Raw genomic sequence first — 21,906 nt, 5'->3', positions numbered from 1 at the left:
GGTATATTTGTATGCTGATATATCCTATCTTTTTATTCCTTATGCATTTATTTTTATGAAGGTCAGGAAATACAGTTAGAATAGCAGCTTTAAAGACTTCGTCTGAAAATTCTGTCATTTATAGTTGAAGTTCAGTCAAACACTTGGCTGAGTAAATGCACACCACTAGTTACCCCTGCTCTGACTCTCTCAGGGATCCTTCTCATTCTCTGGCAGTTATAGCTACTCAAGGGCTCTTTCTCTTGCTCTTGCCTAAACGACAATGGGATTTCCTATCGGAGATTCAGCTTACTTTATACCCATACTCTGCCTCCACTACAGTTGCTCTTAGGCTAAAACTCTAAACAAACCTAACAAAATGGAGGAATCCTATTTTGCGACTTATTTTCCTGTAAATTTCACTCCCTTTGAAAATCTGCCTGGTTTTGTTCAGGCTCGAGTCCTTGGGTAGCTTTTTATGTGTTGGTTTGTTTTAAGGTTTTGTCAGAGTTTATAGCTGAATTTGCCTGAAGATTAATGTGTGAGCAATTGCTCTTCCATATCAGGGTTGTAAAACCATTTAGTCTTTAGTCAAAATTCTTTTCATTGTGATTGCTCTGAAGTAAAAGGTTATTTTCCAGCACATTCTTCACCATATCCAGGTGTAGTATTTTCATTTTTCCTTTTCAAGAAGAATTTATTAATGTCAAGTGAATTATATAATTTTAAAGGGTGAAGTGGTTTATTTCTAGTTTTGATTCTAATTCCAAGAATAAGTATAAAGATCTGAATTATTAGTATGTATACAAATTTCATTATGCTTTCAGGAACAGCTTTTTATGTTAGAGATATAAAATTGGTTAGAAGATGGTGAAACTTTTCCCAAAAAAAAAGCTCTTTTGGAAGATACTGAATTTGAATAACATAAGGGAAATCAAAAAAGTTAGTGGGCAAGCTTTGTTTGTCTTAAAGGAACAGCCAACTCGACAATATTCACCCCCATATCCCAGTTTAGTTCTGGGATGTTAGAAACAGTTATTAGGATAATTTTGAAAGAATTAAGAGTTGAGTACCAATTTGTAATGTAATGATCTTTGCATTCTACTTCCATTCCAGAGCACATCAGAAACAAATATAGCCAACTTCAATATTATTAGCAAGTCTTTTCTACCAAGTAGAATTAAGGTCCAAGTTACAGTTGCTTTTTAAATTCAGCTTTAAATGTCTAGTCCTTTATGTCCCTTGCTCCTCAAATTCTAGTTCCTCTTCTAACACTTAAAACAATATGTAAAATAATAACATTAATGTTAAAGACCATATTACCATTATCCTTCTACTCTAAAACAATCATTATTTTCACTTTAAAATATTGCTTTCCCTATTTTGTCCCTGATTATGTTTGACACATGTAACACATGTAGAATCTCATGACACTGTATATGATCATTGCTGCTGACATGCACTTCAGAAAATAAGATATCTACCTCTATATCTATATCCATACATATAATAATTTGCCACTTTTTCTTTACTTTAGAAGTTCCTGATGTGCTTTAATTTTCATATGCTATGTTAAAAGTAATCAATTTTGTATTTTAAGTTTCACCTTGTTATTCATAATTCTGGAAATATTTAAATAATATATAGATATTTTTGTTTTGGGGGAATGTTTACCTATTGTAACAATAAGAACATACTAAGTAACAATACGGACCTTTCTTTTATCACTGGATAGCAATGCTTTCCTGCACATAAAGAAGAATCATTAATTTTAATGGCTTCTGAAGAAGCCACTATTTTATTATTTTATGTACCATAGTTTATTTTACTAGTCCCATAATAATAATTTGTGTTCGGTCTTCTATTTTGTTTTTTAAATTATAAATAATGTTGCAATGAATTTTCTTGATGTATGTCTTGAGATACATGTGTAATATATTTACAGGACAAAATCTACACTTGGAATCACTAGATGTATAATATACTATATTACTTACTAGATATATTCTTATTCCAATAAAAAATGTGGAGTGTGTGTGTGTGTGTGTGTGTAAAATTTGTTTCTTACTTAATTCCTTTATGGTCATAGAATATAATTCGGTATGAATTCAATTCTTTTATATTTATTGATACTTGTTTTATGGCCCAGTGTGTGCACTTAAACATGTCAAGTATTCTGCAATTGTCATGTATAGTGTTCTATAAAAGTCGATTATGTCAATTTGGTTGATAGTGTTAATCAAAACTTTTATACCCTACTGATTTCCTATCTACTTTTTTCATGTTTTACTGTAAGAAAAATGTTGAAATTACCAGCTAAAATTGTCAGTTTCTCTATTTCTTTATGTTTCTCAGAATCTATTAAAGTGTATATCTGCTTTCAATCCTTTTCTGGCTGTGGATTTTTTTTTACTCTATGTTCCTTAGAGATTATAGATTAGGCTGTAGCTGATTAATGGTATCATAAAAGTTGAACTGTCTTTTCTTATTTTCATTTCTTTGGTTGTTCTTTGGTTTTTCTTAAGGAGGAGAGCAAGTGGAGAGGTCCTCTACCACACCACTTAAAAGATGTCTGAAGTTATTTCTGACATGAAGAGTCTCGACATTAATGCAGACCACAGTTCCCTTTGGGGAGTTCTCTGCATGCCATTTAATAAAACACAGTAAATCACTAAAGTACTGAACTCTGCCTAATTGGGATCTTTTAACCTCAGGGGTTATGTAAGATGGTTTACGTCTCGTGGTAGACACTATTATAATCTTATCATTTTTCTTAAGTTTTTGTTTAGACTGCTGATCAAATGAAACTTGACATATCACTCTCGGTTAACCCTGTCTGATCAAATGTAAGAATAAGAGATATGGTGTAAGAGCTTAGTTGCAATGATACAGAAAGAGTCTAATACTCAGGAGCTTTCACTAACTGTCATTTACATTGCTCTTTCATTCAAATAGTTTCCTTAGCAGGAACTGTCTAAAGTATACATTCTGTATATTAGATTATGCATGACCCAGGTGAACAGTTAGAAAATCTACAATCCCAGGATTTTTATGGTTCTTACTCCACAATTTAATATTTAATATTATGTTATGAGCAGGATGAAACAAGACGTGCCACAGAAATTGTGATTTACATTGGAAAACAAGAGAAAAAAGATAAAGTCATTACAAATACGTTATTATTTCTAAATGACTAAAATATTGCCTAAATATGAATTAAAGGAGGTTTGTGGGATTGCTCACCTGATGTGTAGGTGATTTTTACACAGCAATGCAAATTAATTTTCCTTTAAATTATATACCATAATTGCATATTTGTCCCACATACCTGCACGATGTTAAGGCATTTTATTTATGTGACATTGTATTTCCTGTTACATTTACGTATGTAATATATTCATGTAAATATATACCTAAATACATTGCAAATTTATAAGTGAAGATAGTTAAGATAATTTAAAGGTGAGGTTTTGTTTTCTGTTTTTTCTCCCCCCATTAAACCCAAACAGACTTATCCCCTTATAGTTTATTACTATTTCTGGCCTAAATATTTAGTAAATAAATGATATGAGCTGCTTGGTATTGATTTTCCTGATCTCAAATTTGATTTGAGACCCATTAGACCTTAGATATGGGGCAATACCACAATGTGGTAAGGGAGATTGTTTTTATACCCTGCAACTAAAAGCAGGAACATTCGATTTTGTTTCAGATAAAATGAAAAGGTAACCTGATTTCAGTTATCTTCGCTAATGAAGATGAATGAGGTAAACAACAACAAAAAAGTGGTCCAAATTTATTTATATTGGAAACACTCATCATGTCAAACACTTTATATTAATAGTGTAAATTGTTTGGCTTCACTCCCTAGTGGTTTTCCTGCATCACTCTACCAGCTAGAAATGAGCATCATACAAACTACAGTTAAATAACTAACTTCAAATAGAATTTGTCAATTGCTGGACTTGTTTCCTTATCTACTTCCGTTAAAGCTCTGGTATAATAGGACTCCAAGGCCAAGACTTTCAGCCCAGAATGTGCTTGGCACCAGCAGTAATGTGTGTGAATGTGTGTGTGTGGGTGTGTGCATACAAACACAAATATATTTGTGTATGCTTATCATACATTTCTTGAACGTATCCTAATGATATTTAAAATAATTACTTTTGTATTAAAAAGCATAGATATTTAATGGAATATGAGGCAAAATCTCATTGACTTTTAGTAGGAAATGTGAGATTTCAAAGATATGTTTGAAAAGTGCTACCTTAAATACCACTTGGGAAAAATTGATAAAATAGTTCACAATTGTTATTAGTAATAAACTAAGAGATTACATCACAAATTCAAAGTCTCCCAAAGACACTAAACCATTGCTCATAATTTCAGTTTTAGTAACATTTTAAGATAAATTCCTAGTAATAGCAAAAACACAGGTGATAGAGAGATGTTGATAATTTGTTTGTATTTGAAGAATTATCTAAACATTACATTTTTCAACAATATAAAAAATAAAACAAATATTAGCAATTTCAGGGAAGGAGTCTCAAAGAGGACATTTTTGTAAAAAGAAAAAGAAACCTTTAGAAATACACTTCTTTAATATTTGCCTCATTTCATTTACATTAATTAGGTTTATAAGATAATTTTTATCTTTGAATAGCAATCAAATTTTAGATCTCAGCATAAAAGCTTGTTATATTGATATAAGGTTGATTATCATTGCAGTTCCAGATTATAATGATGGCCTCTACACCTAGTTCCCTGCTTCCAGATTCAATAGCTTATGGTTTACCATGGCCTCCTTTACAAGATCTATCTTCTCATAACATGACTTTTTCCCATATTAAACAATCCTCAAAACCTTTGGTTTCTTGTTTCACACAGAAATAACAATATGTCTTTCATTAATTTCTCAATGCAACCAGAAATTTATTAAACTTACATTTTGCCTTGAGCTACAGTAAATTTTACAAAAAAAGAGGAGGAAGAAGTGGAGGAGGAGAAAAACAAATGAGAGAGAAAAAATGTTTAACAGATCTTGTATTCTAGCGGTTCCCCCTCAGTCAGTGGTAGAAGATAACAACGTAAGTAAATAGTATTAAAAATTATTTGAGAGAGAGGAATGCCAGAATCCCAAAAAGCAAACTATTCACTTAGCATGGAGTAAAGGTTAGAAAGAAATTATCAGAGAAGGAGAGAGAAGGTATTTAACAAAGACTTTTGAAGGATTTTTTTTTTTTTAATGACTAGGTCTACCAAGGGGAATGACTCAGAGACACAGAAGAGTCAGGTGTCTTTCATCCAGAAATTACAAAGAGTTTGGTTCAGGTAGAAAAAAATATGTGATCTGTGCTGGAGTGGCAGGAGCTCAGATGATGAATCAGTTGTCACATTAGTTACATTAATGACATTGAGTGTCACCTCAATGACATTTTATAACCTTGTGGGAGTCTGTTAAGTACATTCAATTTTAACATATATGTCTGCAGATGGTGGCTGAATTAGAATAACGGAGATGTGAGAACGAATTTTAGAAAATATGCTACTAAAATATCTAGGTGAAAGATGATGAGTCTCTGAATTAAGTGAATTATTTGTAGGAAAGAAGAGGTGGGAACAAAATAATAGCTATTATTTCTTGAGTTCTTACTGTGTTAAGTGTCATACCTACTGTGATGGTTAATTTTATGTGTTAACTTGGTTAGGCCATAGTGCCCAGTTGTTTGGTAAAACACTAGTCTAGACGTTGCTGTGGAGGTATTTAGTTGATGTGATCAACATTTACAATCAATTCATTTTAAGTAGAAGAATATTCTCAATAATATGGATGGTCCTTAGGCAATCAGCTGAAGGCCTTAAGGGTACACCATGAAGTTTCCCCCAAAAAATGAATTCTGCTTCAAGAAATTGTGCCTAACTTGCCCAACTGCCAACCTGCCCAACAGATTTAGGACTCAAGACTGAAACATCAACTCATTAATACTTGTCCAGCCTGCTGGTCTGCTCCATAGACTTCAAACTTGTCAGCCCTCACAGTTGCACGAGTTAATTTGTTAAAATCCTTCTCCCTCTGCCTATATATATGGAGATATATATCCTATTGGTTCTGTTTTTCTAGAGAATTTTAACTGATACACTTGACATACCTCAGTTAAAACTGAAACAAAACTGGAACTAGTTATGACCATCTTTCATTTGTAATGTAAGTAAATTTAAGCATACAGCCTTCAATTCTCCCTAAATCACAAAGCAAAATAATAATAATAATAATAAATAAATTTAAAAAATGAGTAAGGAAAAGAATGGAAAATAATCTGGACTTGAGCTCCTTGATTCTAGATTCATTCTAATTAGTAATGTTTTTCCTTCTAAAGGTGAAATCCCTTCACCTGATTTTCAAAATTATTCCATTCTTCATGATATAATTACAGATAAGTATACTTTCTGTTTTTATTAATTATATCAATTTCAAAATGTTCTACAATGAGTAATTTTGACCTTTATAAGGCTACATTATGTTTAAAAAGAAAAATGACACACCTTCTTGCACCACAAGCCTTTTCAACTGAATGCCTAACTTGCTGTTGTAGGACTTACCAGTTCTTTCTTTAGAAAAACACCTATTCTTCACATACCAAACAAGTCACCCATTAAAAATTAGATTTATAGTTCGTATTGTATTCACAGACGTGTGCAGCTATTATCCTGGTTAATTTTATAAAATTTGCGTTATCTCAAAAAGAAGTCCCATATACTTTAGCTATCAATCCCTGATCCCTCAATCCTTCCAATTGTAAGTAACTACTAATCTCCTTTCTGTCCTGCAAACTTCCTCATTCTGGACTTTCATATAAATGAAATCATATATGACTTCTGAAAGAAGACTAGCTCCATTCTCTTAGCATGTTTTTAAGGTTCATCCAAGCTGTAGCAGGTATCAGTGCTTCATTTCTTCTTGTGGCCAAATAATTTCATTGTATGAATAATAATTTCATTGTTTGAACATACCACATTTTGTTTATCCATTCATTTGTTGGTAGACATTTGTCTTTTACCTCACCTTTTGGTTACTATGAATAATTCTGCTGTGGACATTTGTATACAAAGTTTGTGTGAACTTTTAGGCATATACCTAGGAATGGAATTGCTGGATCATACGATAACTTTCTGTTTAATTGTTTGAGGAGATACCAGACTCTTTTCCAAAGAGGCTGTACCATTTTACATGCCCACCAGCACTCTCTGAGGGTTAGAGATGGACTTCTTCAACTCGACGAAGTTCTACAAACTTGACCTTGAAGAACAAGGAACTTGACCTTGAGGAACAAGGAAATTGACCTTGTTCCTCAAGGTCATTGTGTCACTAGTCATCTTTTGGCAGGATATACATGTCCCTATTGTGTACTAGTAAATGGTATTCTCACTAGTAAATGGTATTATCAGACTTAAACTTTTGATGATCATATAGATATGAAATGTTAGCTCACTTTAACTTACACTTTGCTACTTACTGCGATAGAATTATATCAAGGCATCTATATTCAATTGTGTTTACCTACTGAAAATGGTTAATTCCTTAAGGTTCAACTTCATATTAAGATCAAACTTCTTTCCATAGGAATTGCTATTTTGATGAGCTTATTGGCCATTTACATATTTTTTGATATCTAGGTTCATTGCCCATTTTAGAGTCAGGTTGCTTTCTTTTTATTAAGTTTTAGAATCCCTCTATGTAAGAACTCCTGTATACTTTATTCCTGTAATATAAAATTCCTCTATATTAACCTCTTCTTAGATAAGTGATTTGGAAATATTTTCTCCCATTCCACAGGTTGCCTTTTTACTCCACTGATAGTGTTCTTGATGCACAAAAGTTTTAAATTTTGATAAAATCTAATTTGTCAATTTTTAAATTTCCTGTGTCTTTTGTGTCATATCCAAGAAAGCACTGCAAAATGATTCAATTCATTTATTCCTTCCAATATCTTCAAACTTCTGCCTTATATTTTCTTCTAAAAGTTTTATAGTTTTAGATCTTATGCTGAGATATTTGATCCAATCTGAGTTAAATTTTGAATGTGATATTAGGTAAGAGTTTATTTTTTGTGTATGTGAATATCCAGTTTTTCTAGTATCTGTTGTTTAAAAAAGATAGTCCTTTCCTGATTCAATGATTTGGCACCTTCATTTGATCATAAATGTGAAAGTTTATTTTTGGACTCTCTCTTCTTTTCCTTTGGTCTATATCACTGTCTTTGTACCAGCACGGGTTATTTATGTCACACTATTTTGAATTCTATAGGTTGTAGTAAGTTTTGAAATCAGTAGTGTGAGTTCTCCAACTTTCTTCCTTTTTACGAATGTTTTGGATACCTGAAGCCCTAAGAAATTTCATATGAATTTTAGGATAGGCTTTTCTATACCTGCAAAAAAAGACATTATTTGGATTTTGATAGGGATTGAATTGAATCTGTAGATTGTGTTGGGCATATTGACATCATAACAAGATTATATTTTCCAATTACGAACATGGTATGTCTTTACACTTATGTGTCCTTTAATTTTTTTCAGACTTATTTTGTAGTTTTCATTGTATGAGTCTTTCATCAATTTGACTGAGTTACTTTATTAGTATTGTATCCTTCTTCGTGCTATTGTAAATAAAATTATTTTCTTAATTTCCTTTCAGATTGCCCACAGTTATTGTATAGACTTACAAATGTATATGATTTCTCTGTGTTGACTTTTTATCCTAGTACTTTACTGAATGTGTTTATTAGTTCTAAAATAGTGTGTGTATGTGTGGACTCTAGGCTTTTAAAGAAATAAAATTATATAATCTGTAAATAGAAATAATTTTATTTTTTCTTTCCATTTGAATTCATTTTATTTTTTTTTGTTTGCTTAATTGCTTTTGCTAGGACTTCCAGTACTGTGGTGAATACAAGTATCAAAAGGAAGGATGCTTGCCTTGTTTCTTATCTCAAAGAAAATACTTTCAGTCTTTGACCATTAAGTATAATGATCACCGTTCATTTTGCATACATGATGACATTTATTATGTTGAGGTACTTTTCTCCTATTTCTAGTTTGTTGAGTGTTTTTTTCTTAATCATATAAGGGTGTTAAATTTTTTCAAATGCTTATTCTGTATCAGTTGAGATGATTATGTGTTTTTTTCTTTAATTTCATTAATGTAGTATACTACTGACATGATTTGAATCTGTGTCCTCACTCAAATCTCATGTTAAATGTATTCCCCAAAGTTGGAGGACGGGCCTGCTGGGAGGTGATTAAATCATGGCAGTGGGTTTCTCATGAATGGTTTAGTACCATCACTTTTGTGCTATTCTCAGGATAATGAGTGAGTTCTCACAAGACTGTTTGTTTAAAAGTGTGTGGTAACTCCTACCCCCTTCCTCCTGCTCTAACCACATGAAGATGCCTGTTCCAGCTTTCCCATCTGCCATGAGTAAAAGTTTCCTGAGGCCTTCCCAGCCATGTTTTCTGTACAACCTGCAGAACTGTGAGCCAATTAAACCTCTTTTCTTTATAAATTACCTATCCTCAGATATTTCTTTATAGCAATGTGAGAACGGACTAATACAATTACATTGATCAGTTTTGCATATATTGAATGATCCTTACATTTCAAGAATGAATCCCAGTTAGCTATGTTGTATAATCTTTTACACAGTTGAATTTGTTGTACTAGTATTTTGCTGAGAATTTTTACATAAATTCTCAAACCAACTTTTGATTTTAGTGATTTTCTCTGTTTTTTAATTATTTACTTTGTTTATATCTACTATCTTTAGGTTTAGTTTTTCTTTTTCGAGTACCTTCAGTTGAAAATTACGTTGTTGATTTGAGATCTTTTTTTTGCTTTCTAATGTAAGTGTCTTAATCCTCTCAGGCATCCATAACAGAGACAGTGCAGTCTGTAACAGAAATATATTTATTTACAGTGCTGGAGGCTAAAGAATCCAAGATCAGGGTTGCAACATGTTTCAGTTTTTGGTGAGAGCTCTCTTATTGGCTTGCAGATGGTAGCTTTGCCCTCACATGACTTTTCTTTTGAGTATGTACTGAGAGACAAAGAGCAAGACTGAAAGTAAGAGTGACAGCAAGAGCAAGAGAAAGAGTGAGAGAGAGATCTTCCTCTGCTTATTAAGCCACCAGTCCTGTTGGATTAAAGCATCACTCATGATCTTGTACAACCTTAATTACCTCCTAAAACTTTTATCTCCAACAAACCAACAAAGTCTCATTGGAGGTTAGGGCTTCAACATATAAATTTTGTGGGAACACCATTAATTCCATAGCAGTAAGTATACATAGCTACTTCTCGCTTACACTGTTTTTGCTGCATCTCATACATTTTGGTATGTTGTGCTTTCATTTTACTTCATCTCTAAGTATTTTCTAATTTTCCTGTAATTTTTTATTTAACTCATTGGTTGTTTGAGAGTATGTTTTCTAATTTCTACAAATGTATAAATTTTTCAGTTTTCCTTTTGTTATTATTTCTAACTTTATCCCATTGTGGTCAGAGATCTTTTGTGTGATAATTTTTTAAAAGCTATTGAGACTTAATAGGTGGCAAAATGTATGATCCATCCTGAAGAATTTCTCATATGCCCTTGAAAGAACGTGTATGCTGTTGTTGGGTTGAGTGTTCTGTATACATCTGTTAAGTCTAGTTGGCTTATTGTGTTTTTTAAATTCTCTGTTTTCTTAATTATCTTCTGTCTGGTTTTTCTAGCCATTATTGGGAGTAAGGTGTTGAAATCACCAACTATTAAGGTAGAAATATACACATATATTCCCTTCAATTATATTCATTTTTAGCTTTATATATTTTGATGGTCTGTTATTAGGTATATAAATGTTTGAATTGTTATATCTTCTTACTGTATTGATTTGTCTCTCAAAACTGTTTATGATTTAACGTCTATTTTTATGTTTGTATAGCAACCCCTATTTTATTTTGCTTACTGTTTGCATGAAATACCTTTTTCCATTTTTTTATTTTCAGCTTAATTGTGTCTTTGTATCTAAAGTGAGTTTCTTACAGACAGTATGTAGTTGAATCATGTTATATTTTAAAATTTATCTTCTCAGTTTCTATCTTTTAATTGGAGAATTTAATCTATTTATACTTAAAGTAATTACTGATAAGGAATAACTTGCTCTTGTGATTTTTCTATTTCTTTTCTATATCCCTTATCTTTTGTGACCCTCATTTTCCATATTACTGTCTTATTTGAGTTTAATTTTTTATAGTAGAATGTTATAATTCCACTTTCATTTCCTTCCTTTTGTATATATTTGATTATTATTTTCTTTGTTGTTACCATGGCGGTTACATGTAACATCATAAAGTGATAGTGCTAGTTTGAATTTATACAAGCTTAACTTCAATAACATTCAAAAACGTTGCTCATTTATAGTTTCATCCTCACTTCCCTCAGTTATTGAAGTAATAAAATTACACATTTGTATATTGTACAAATTGTATATTTGTAAAATCCAAAGATATTAACTAATAGACATTTAAGGCATTAGTCTCTTAAATTATATCTAAAACAAAATGTGAAATACAAATTAAAGTTAAAATAATATTAGCTTTTAGACTAAAAATTTTAAATATGTTAGCATTTTAAATTAAGTAGAAAACAAAAAGTGCAGTTACAAATCACTGTAACAATAACAAACATTTCTATAATTGCCCATGTATTTACATTTACTGGGATCTTTATTTCTTTATAAGGCTTCAAGTTACTGCCTAATGTACTTTCATTTCAACCTACTGGACTCCCATTAGTAATTCTTTCAGGGCAGGTCTAGTGGTAACGCTTGTCAATTTTTCTTTATCTGAGAATGTCTTAATTTCTCCCTTGCTTTTGAAAGACAATTTTGCCAGATATGAAATTTTTGGTTAACAGGTTTTGATTTGTTTTTCTTTTAGAATTTTGAACACATCAGCCCACTGTCTTGTGGCTTCTTATGTTTCTGTTGAGAAATCTGCTGATAAGGACACGTTGTATTTGCTTTCAAAATTCTCTTTGTCTTTCAACAGTTTGATTGTAACTTGTCTTGGTGTGGGTCTCTGAGTTCATCCTATTTGGATTTTTCAAGGTCTTCATTATTTATACTAATGACTTTCATCAAATTTAGGGCTGTTAATTTTTAAAAATACTTTTTCTACCCCTTTATCTCCCTCTTCTACTTCTAACATTCCCACAGTCCATATGTCGCCCCACTTGGTGGTACTCCAGAGGTCCCTTAGGTTCTGTTTATTTTTCTTCAGTCTTTTATTTTTGATGTTCCTAATACTCAATCATTTCACTTGTCTTATCTTCAGTTTCACTGCTTTCTTCTGCCTGCTGGAGTATATCTTGACTCTCTAGTAAAACTGTTATTTCAGTTACTGTAAGCTTTTGCTCTAGAACTTTTTATTTGGTGTCTTTTAGGTTTACGCTTTCTCTCTCCATTGGTATTTCCATTTTGTTCACACATCATGTTCTTCATATTTTCCGTCACTTCCATTATTTCTTGATGTTGGGTCTTTTATCCCTTTGAATGGGCCATACTTCCTTATTGCTTTGTATTCTTTGTAATTTTTTTATTGTTGAAAACCAGATATTTGAATCTAATAATTTTAGTGTCTCTGGAAATCAGAATCTCCCCTGATATAATTTGGCTCTGTGTCCCCACTGAAATTGCACCTTGAATTTTAATAATTCCCACATGTCATGGTAGGGACCTGGTGGGAGGTAATTGAATCATGGGGGCAGGTTTTTCTCAAGCTGTTCTCATGATGGTGAATAAGTCTCATGAGATCTGATGGTTTTATACAGGGGAGTTCTCTTGCACATGCCCTCCTGCCCATTGCCATGTAAGACGTGACTTTGCTCTTCCTTTGCCTCCCACCATGATTTTGAGGCCTCCCCAGCCATGTGGAACTGTGAGTCCATTAAACCTATTTCCTTTATAAATTACCCAGTCTCAGGCATGTCTTTGTTAGCTGCATGAGAACAGACTAATACATTCCTATTTCCCATGGTTTGCTATTTTATGTTTTTGTTTTTGTTTTGTTATGTTGGTTCTTTTGTAATTGTTGGAGGCTGTCTTTATGCTGAGGATCAGCCTTAGGTGAAAAAAAAAGTCTTCTCAGATCTTTTGTAAGCCTGCATCTTTCCCTGTGCATGTATGGTGACTTTTTAATTTCTCCCATATATGCAGTTGCCTTTGAATATCTTAATCTTTAAGGGCTGACATCCCTCAAAAAAGAGAAAAATGAAGAGTAGGAAAGGGCATTGGCCTTTTAACCACCTTAGAATTCACTTCAGCTGGAGGGAGAGGAGCTTGTTATAAGGGTGTAAGGATGTGAAACAATAGCTGCCTTCCTCTATATCTGCAACTTCATAATGAGAAGGGGCAATAAGCAATAAGAATACAAATCCTTACTTATTTGCATCACAGGGCCCTTATTGTCCATCCTGGTTCCTGCAAGACAGAAATGCATGCTCCAGGAACATAAGCACAGCTGCCTGCCATGGGGCTGGGGTCAAAGATAGGTAGCTGCTTCTGAGCTAAGAGTTCAAGTCAACTAAAATTAACCACAACTTCCATTCAAGCCTTCCCACAAAATTTACACACTTTCAATAGACTAAAGTTCTCAATAGTTACATGTCTACTGTAGCAATTGTTATCTGAATGGAAAAACAGATTCCTGGTGCTTCTTCTTCTACCATAATTCCCAGAGTCCTCCTCCCAAACCATTTCTTTTCAATAAAACATTGATTACAGCTAAAGTGGTTTACTCACCACCTTCTCCAAATAATGCACTCTTTATTGCTTCAGGTTCATTTTTCCACAAATTTTGACACATCTAAATTGCTTTTACTCACACTTAGTGCTACTGAAAGTTCTCCTCAATATTCTGAGTTCTAACTTAGATCCTCTTCATCAGTAAATTATGTCAATCCCTTGCCTCTCTTCTATAAAACCAGGAATTTCTTTTACAGCAAATAAGATTAGAAGCTGAAAATAAAGGATAATTAATTATCCTTAGTAAACACTACAAGGCTCTTTATTTAATGCAAAACTAATTAAAGTATTGTAATGACTCATCTCTAATAAAATCATATTGCTGAGTTTGCTAATGGCTCCAAATATTGACAAAGCATGCCAAACTCATATGAAATGGGCCACTGGCCATTTGTAGAAGTATGTCTTTTACTTTTTTAAATTTAAGTTTGCATGCACTCAAAAGATAAACTTGATAAATATGAAATTTCTCTTAAGAATTCCCCAAAGGAGTTTGAAAAATGACATTACAGAAAACTGAAGCTTAATTCTCCACAAAACTAGTCACCCTAAAATTCCCTAAGGTGTTTAAATTCATATGAAAACAGATTTTTTAATAATAGTAAAAGTGAACACCTACAAAATACTTACTATAGGCCAGATACTATTCAAAGTGCTTTAGAACTGTATTTCGTACATTAAAAACCAGAATAGCACTATTGATAAAGCACTACCATTTTAAAGATGGAAACAGTAAGGCATATCAAGATTAAATAATGTTCTCAAGATCAACAGCTAGTAAGCAGTAGAACCAGAACGTAATCACCTGCAATATGGCTTCAAACAGGGAACCTATAATTTTTATACATTTTTAGTATTTTCATAATTTTCTTAAATATGTTAAAAAATAAGGAATCAATAACAAAGAAAATGCATACAATTAATACTTTTCCTTGACTGTATCAAAGTGCTATTATTTTGTCATAGGTGTTGGTTTCCCTCAAGTATGAAGAATAAGAGGGTCATTTAAAATAACAAAGTGTAAAAGATTTTCCAAAATACTGTCCATTTTTTTCTAAAATACTGGGCAGTATTTTGTACAAAAGGTAAAGTTGTCTTGGGTTTCTGTGTTCTGGAATTTTGTTTGTTCCAAAGTTGCTTCTAGCCCAATGGACCAGCTCTATTGTTCATAACATCAGAGTGAAACAGGAAGGATGAGAGCGCCTGCCACTTCTTGGTGTCCACTCACCATTGTCCATGAATGTTTCATTGATTACATGCCTTATCTAGACCAAACCGTGCACATTCATATTTACTATATTCTATGCAAATTTTGCTGCCACTTTTCAGAAATATCATAGTGGGATAGATTACAGAGAGTTCTGTGATGGTAGATTAAATGCATTGTTTGTTAATTTATCTAAATATCTACAAGATAAAAGCAAACATAATGTCTATAATCTGTGGTATCTGGACAATTGTATACATTTTTCATTTTAAATCACTAACCTGTTTTCATCATAATGATTTACTCAATTATTCAACCATTTAGTGTGGAAAGGACAGTGAATGCAGGGTTGTTTGTAGGATTTCTTTGAATATTTGAGGGTCCAGATTATTTTCCAATGAAAGGAAACCTTATTTAGCAACAGTGTATTATTCTGTAGCCTTCTCATGATACGAAATATCTATTATAAGTACCCTATTTCACTAATAAGCTTAAGAAATATACATTCAGATTTATAAAATAGGATATAAATAATAGTAATGTGCACCTTATTATGAAAAATAGTCACGTTTTCCAAAATAATTATCACAATGATATGATGGTGTACATATTTCTATTTATAGATGAGGAAATTGAGGCTTGCAGGAGATTGAAAACTTAACTCAGCCCAACCAGCTGTTGTTAAAACAGCAATTCAAATTTTTAAAAAACCTAGAGGATTCTAAACTACGTTAAAAGAACTAGTTAAAGGATAGAATGAGGGTTGGCCGATCAGAATTATTAAAAGTAAATAAGGTAAATATATTGATTAAGGTATAAAAAATTTGAATTCAATAGAAAGATGTATTTATCATTTTATAACTTTCTTATTTTTCACAACATAGTTCAAATTATATAATGCAAAATTGACAACTAAAGAAAAAAAATCACATATCCACTGTCCTTAGTAAGAAAATATAACTCTTAGAAACATAATTATTAAGATTGATCCAGTAGGTACATATAGAACATTGTACCTGTCATATAGAAAATATATAAAATTATCCATCACATAAAAAGCATTTTGAAAAAATCCCAAGCCATAAAGCATGTCTCATCAATTGCAGTCACTAACTAAAGCTAACTAAAAAAAATTGTAAAACTTAACCCAGTAACCATAATAGAATCAATTTTTTAGTATTCCAGCAAAGACAAAAAACAAAAAACCCTACCACACCTACTTACATTCATAGGTTAACTAGTGCAGAAGGATTTTAACGACATAGAAATTATAAAAATTGAAATGGAAAAGAAAAATGTCATTATTAACAAAAAGCATAATAGTCTACACAGAATTATTTGGAATTTATAATTGTGTGTAGCACAGTTGATATATATTAAGTAAATAAATAATTTGAGTACCTTTCTATTTACCAGTAGAAAACATTTTTTAAATAAGAAATGCAAGCACTTAAAAGAGTCACCAAAATGATAAAGTGTAAATTTTTAGATATAAAATTGTAAAATTTGACTGAGATATTGAGTCTTAAATAACGAAATACATACATTAAATGTTTGTAGATACGAACATTCAGTATCACTAAGATGTTAATTTCCCAAAATAGACGTATAGATTCAAATAATAAATTCAAAATTCTGAAAATGGGCATGTAACATGAAAGACAATTGTGACATTCATATGAAAGGCTAAAAAGTCAAGAAGAGTCAAAGTCAGCATATGAAACTGCCTTGTCAGATAGTAAAGCTTATTTTAATTAAGACACTGTTGTCTCAGCACATTAATAGACAAACCACCTGGAAGAAAAAAAAAGAGCCGGAAGAAGACTCATGGATATGTAGAGCAGAACACTGTAACACTGCAGATGAATAGTTAAAGAATGAAGTGGTCAACAAAAGGTTTCAGGACAATTTTTGGCCATATAAAACATATATAAAAATGGATAGGGACTTAATAGCATACCAAAAAAAGCAATTTCAGATGGATGGATCAAGAACCTATACAAGGAGGGCCCACTTGAAAAATTCTAGAGAAGTATGATTTCATTGTAAAGATTTCATCAATAACAAAAAGTACAAATAATGTATCTGATAAATCAGACTACATTTATTAAAAAAAATGTTTGTAGAAATGGATCCATTAAGAGAGTAAGAAGTAAATCCAAAAACTGGATGAAGATAGACCAAACAATGTATTAATATCCAGAACATATAACCGGTTCCTTTTAACTAAAAAAAAGAATAAAAAATGTGAATGGAAAAATAGATGAATAGATATTTCACATACGAGAAAATACAAATTGCCAGTAACCATATGAAAAGTTGCTCTAGCTTATTAGAATTTCAAGGAAATACTAAATGTTAATAAAACTATAACGAAATACCATTTTGTATCATCATTTGGGTAATTATTTAAAAGTCTGGAAAAGTGTTGGCAAGCATATGGAACAAAGGGAACGCTCTCATTGTTGCTGGTAGGTGTAAACATGCTTAACAAATAACCTAGAAATCAGTTTGGTGATGCTCAGTACATCTGAGCATGCACAAGATAGTAAGCAATACTACTCCCTGAGCAGTATTCCCTTGAGAAAGGCTTCACATGGTCACCACGAGATATGTACAAGAATATAATATTGCAGGCCGGGCTCACTGGCTCATGTCTGTAATCCCATCACTTTGGGAGGCCTAGGTGGGTGGATCACTTGAGGTCAGGAGTTTGAGATCAGCCTGGCCAACATGGTACAACCCTGTCTCTACTAAAAATATAAAAGTGAGCCAGGCCTGGTAGCATGTGCCTGTAATCCCAGGTACTTGGGAGGCTGAGGCACCAGAATTGCTTAAACCTGGTAGGCAGAGGTTGCGGTGAGCTGAGATCTCACTCCAGCCTGGATGACAGAACAAGACTTTGCCTAAAATAAACACACACACACACACACACACACACACATATAATTGCTCAAACTGCTTTATACATCAATAATTATCTCTTTGAGTTTGTAATAATTTCAAAATAAAAATAAAAGTAAAAATCCTCTCTTAAAAGAATATTAAATAATTCTGTCTAAATTTTTACCCTGAACAAAGCTTTAAGAAAAAATAATCTTTATTTTGAATTTTTTATGAAAACTGACAATATTATGTAATGGAAATTATGCAGTACAAGGTCCTAGTAACCTTGGATCTCTTCTAGGTTTCATTATAAACCAGCAGTTTAATCATATATTACTTAATAAACTTCTGTCTTTATTAACTGATAACATAATACTAGTATCGTTTAATGTATTCCTAAGTTGGAATATTAGATAAAAGATATAAAGGACTTAGGAAAACATAAAATTTTGTAGGACAAGTTTTCCTATGGTTTTTCCAAAGTTTCAGTTAACATCTTCCATAAAACTATGATTGGCAGTGTTCAGTGCATACCAATGCCTGCGCTTACCAGCTGCTGCCCTTGGACACCCCAGGCCGCGTACTGCAAGACGGAGTCCTCTACTTCTGGAGGATTTAACTCCCAAACTTCCCTTGAAAAAATGTGAATATTTTTACATGAACAAACTGATATCTACACCAACAATTTAGTAACACAATTGCTCATGAAAACCAGAAAATCAAAGAACTTACCTAGTGTGTATGTTGTAAATCACATATGAAGCAGTATATGAATAATGAAAAACCTGAAATTAAAAAAGAAACATTATTGATCATAGCTTTATCTTAACGTGAATATATGTATATATATACATTCTTAGTAAAATCCAGGTAATCCCAGAATTGGTGTTAGGCAGAGATGAAAATATAAAATATTCTAGCTCAGAAGTTTATTACCCTCTCTGTGCCTTATGCCTAATTTTTCTTTCTAATATCAATTCCATTGCTTATTTAATCCACTCTATCCTGAGTATAATTGTGATTATATTACTTTCTTGTTCAAAATTTTCACTAATGCCCTATTGCCTGTAAAATAAAGTTCAAATTGCCTCATCTGATGTTAAATAATTTTGTTGTTTTGGCTTTTACATGTTTTTCTAAACTTATCACCCACTGCCTCCCTTTACATAGTCTATAAGTAGGATTCTCCCTATGTGTCCTGAACTTTTTTTGCTTTTCCCCCAAGGACATTCTACCTTAACTGAGGTGAAAATTCTACCCCCTTATAATAAAGCCCCTGTATGGAGCTCATATTGATTTCTTCTATTGAAATCCATCTCACACAGTTTCCTGCATGACTCTTAGGACACATCTCACTCTGTAGTGAAACTATATAAACATTTTGTGTAAGCCTCCTTTTCCTACTAGAATGTTGTCAGATACAGGTGTCTATTACCTTTGCATCCTCCACATTACCTAGCACAGTGCCATGTTTATATGCATTCAACTGGCATTTCTTGAATGATGGTTCTGATAGGAAAAACTAATGCATGTTGAAGTGTTTGTTGGTGAAGTTGAAGTGAGATAACACTCTCCACACCTTCATAGTAATGGTTGAAAATGACATATTAAGCAGATGGCTACAAGTATGTAATATCTAAAAATCCCCGTTTTTTTTTTAAAGACTATCTTCCCAAGGACTGAAGAACTCATGACCCATTAAATTTCAAATAAAAGACTGTAGTGCATAATGCAAAAATGCCTCTGTGTTTTGCTTCTTAATAATGAGATGATGAAATAGTGGAATACAGGGGAAATTAGGAAAATTACAAAAGATGGGTTAGGGAAAGAGACAATGAGTATATTTCTGTGAAAATTATTTTTCTCTAAGCTATGCGAATCTAGCGAAGAAAATTGTTCTTTATCTAGCTATATTGTGATATTATTATTTCCAGGATTTACAGAAATTTTATTGATACTTTCATTTTTCAGTATGCAATTATAAAAGCTTCTTTTATTCTTGTAGTGGATGTACATTGCACAAATATTATAATACTGTCAATTAAAACTCCCTAGAAGTCAAATTGTTATTTCTTCTCACTGGAATAATAGCTTCAATTAAATATGATCGGCCACATATTTGGCAAAGAAGTACTATGTTCTCTCTTTGCAATGAAATTGCAAGCCTTCCACCATTTGTTAGAGTAGTGTGTTTTACAATGAAGCTTTATGCTCCCATTCCTTTTGGAATAACTATTAAATCTGAGATTGCCTTTGTGATAGGGCTGTAGAAGCAAAAATAATTTTTCCTGGTATCTACTTTGACATTTACATTGTGTTCTATAAAGTTCCATACTTTGCTACAAATTTAAATCTTGAATTTGCTACCAGAGCTGACAAAAAGATGAGAAATGTGAACACTTCTGTCAATACTTTTCTCTCTCTCTCTCTCTCTGTCTCTTTTTCTCTCTCTCTCAGAAAGCTCTGCTGCCAAAGCAAACTGCCAAGTGAGTGCTTGGTCTTCAAAGAAGACAAATATGTCATGATGTCATGGGGGGAAAGAGGGTATTCATCCTATCTTTGAATTACCTACCACACTGCACCTGGCTTTTAGGCACACATCTATCTTAAGAGAAAACGTTGCTGGGCATTATCATTTTAGGCAAAGCAGGCACTGAGACCTAACTGGATATAATTATTGAATCTTGGTCTCTTTCTGTACTATTTTTTACATGGGTTGCTGGTCGTTCTCTAATTGTAAATCCAGAGGACTTATATGTCTTCCAAATGGTGTGATTGGAGAAGGGGATACATAAATCCACTTTCTGTTCTGTAGTTCTTAGCCTGATAATAATTTTGTCTCTTGCAGTAAGTGTGTTGAGGTGAAGACTGCAATAAAGAAGTTAAACTAGACTTGTCTGCAAACCCACAGCAGAATGAAGTAACATATTATAGGCTTGGGCCTCATCTCTACCTATCTATCTGTCTGTCTGTCTATCTATCTATCTATCTATCTATCTATCTATCTATCTATCTATCCATCCAGCCTACAAAGCCAGCCATGTTCAGATAATTAGAGCCTAGCCCTTTACTCTGAGTTTAGAACTCTTTCCTCCAAATTCACTATCTTTTTATGCATGTGCGTGTGTTCCCAGCAGATCTCAAATACTTCTTGTTTTTTTAACTTTCAATAAGAAAAATCACATTCCTTGCCCACAACAGAATAAAGAGTATGGGGGAGGTGAAAATCTTGAACAAGGTTCGAAGAAGAAGTTTTCTGTCTCTCTCTCTCTTTCTTGACATAGTGTTGGAGATATTTTAAAGGGATGGAGGGATTTTCAATGAGAATTAGATTTAGCTTTACTGAACATCTGTATTAAGGCATTCTGGTCTAAATTCACCCTGTGTTAACCTGCATCTCTTTCTCTCTCCTTCCTTGGATAGCATTTCTACTCTTTTTTAACATTCCTCATTTTCCTTTATCTTAAATTCCCCTTCCATATGGCTAAGTAGGTGTTATTTCATGACGAGAGGGTAAAATCAAAGTTACTGAAGATTAGGAAGAGTAACAGTTTTTCCTGTAATGATTGGCTGCTGCATAGTGAAAGCCAAACTGAGCATCTGAGAGACCTCTGGGGACAAGCACATTTCATAGCCAAAAATTACCTATTTATCCCATCTCTGCAAAGGATGTTCCACTGCTTATTAGAGTGTGAATTGTTATGGAAAAGGCAGTGGGAGTGGATAGAATTCAGATATACCATATCAAAACTTGATCAAAGCTTATTTCTGGAAGCTGGCCTTAAGATATCCAATCATTCAATCCCATCAAGAAAAGTATTAGGGGAATCAGAAAACATCAAAAGATCATGTAATCCAATCTGGTATCCATCATCTCTATATTATACTGTGAACCCTAAGAAGAGGTTGATAACTAAGAGTTGACTACTACAAGTGGTATAGACAATTTTCATTGTTTGCAGTTGTTTTTACCTGTACTCTCAGCATAAACACTG

At 32.7% G+C, this 21,906-nt stretch overlaps 1 protein-coding gene and 1 long non-coding RNA gene across 2 annotated transcripts in view; one reads left to right on the top strand and one right to left on the bottom strand.

The window, feature by feature from the left end:
• DPP10 (dipeptidyl peptidase like 10) overlaps positions 1-21,906 on the bottom strand; it is a 731,390-nt gene that overhangs the window by 169,193 nt on the left and 540,291 nt on the right. The window contains exons 6-7 of the mRNA XM_003275193.3: positions 18,644-18,696; positions 18,462-18,543 (exon numbers count right to left, since the gene is read on the bottom strand). Of these exons, the coding sequence (XP_003275241.1) occupies positions 18,462-18,543; positions 18,644-18,696 (135 nt within the window). The remainder of the gene's footprint in view (positions 1-18,461; positions 18,544-18,643; positions 18,697-21,906) is intronic.
• Positions 1,624-18,537, top strand: LOC115831751. The gene is made up of 4 exons (XR_004027244.1): positions 1,624-1,634; positions 8,763-8,772; positions 15,813-15,820; positions 18,465-18,537. It is a non-coding gene; the product is annotated as an uncharacterized LOC115831751 (long non-coding RNA).

The sequence above is a fragment of the Nomascus leucogenys genome, chromosome 20, assembly GCF_006542625.1.
Source record: "Nomascus leucogenys isolate Asia chromosome 20, Asia_NLE_v1, whole genome shotgun sequence".
NCBI lineage: Eukaryota > Metazoa > Chordata > Mammalia > Primates > Hylobatidae > Nomascus > Nomascus leucogenys.
This window is presented reverse-complemented; position numbering and strand designations above follow the sequence as displayed.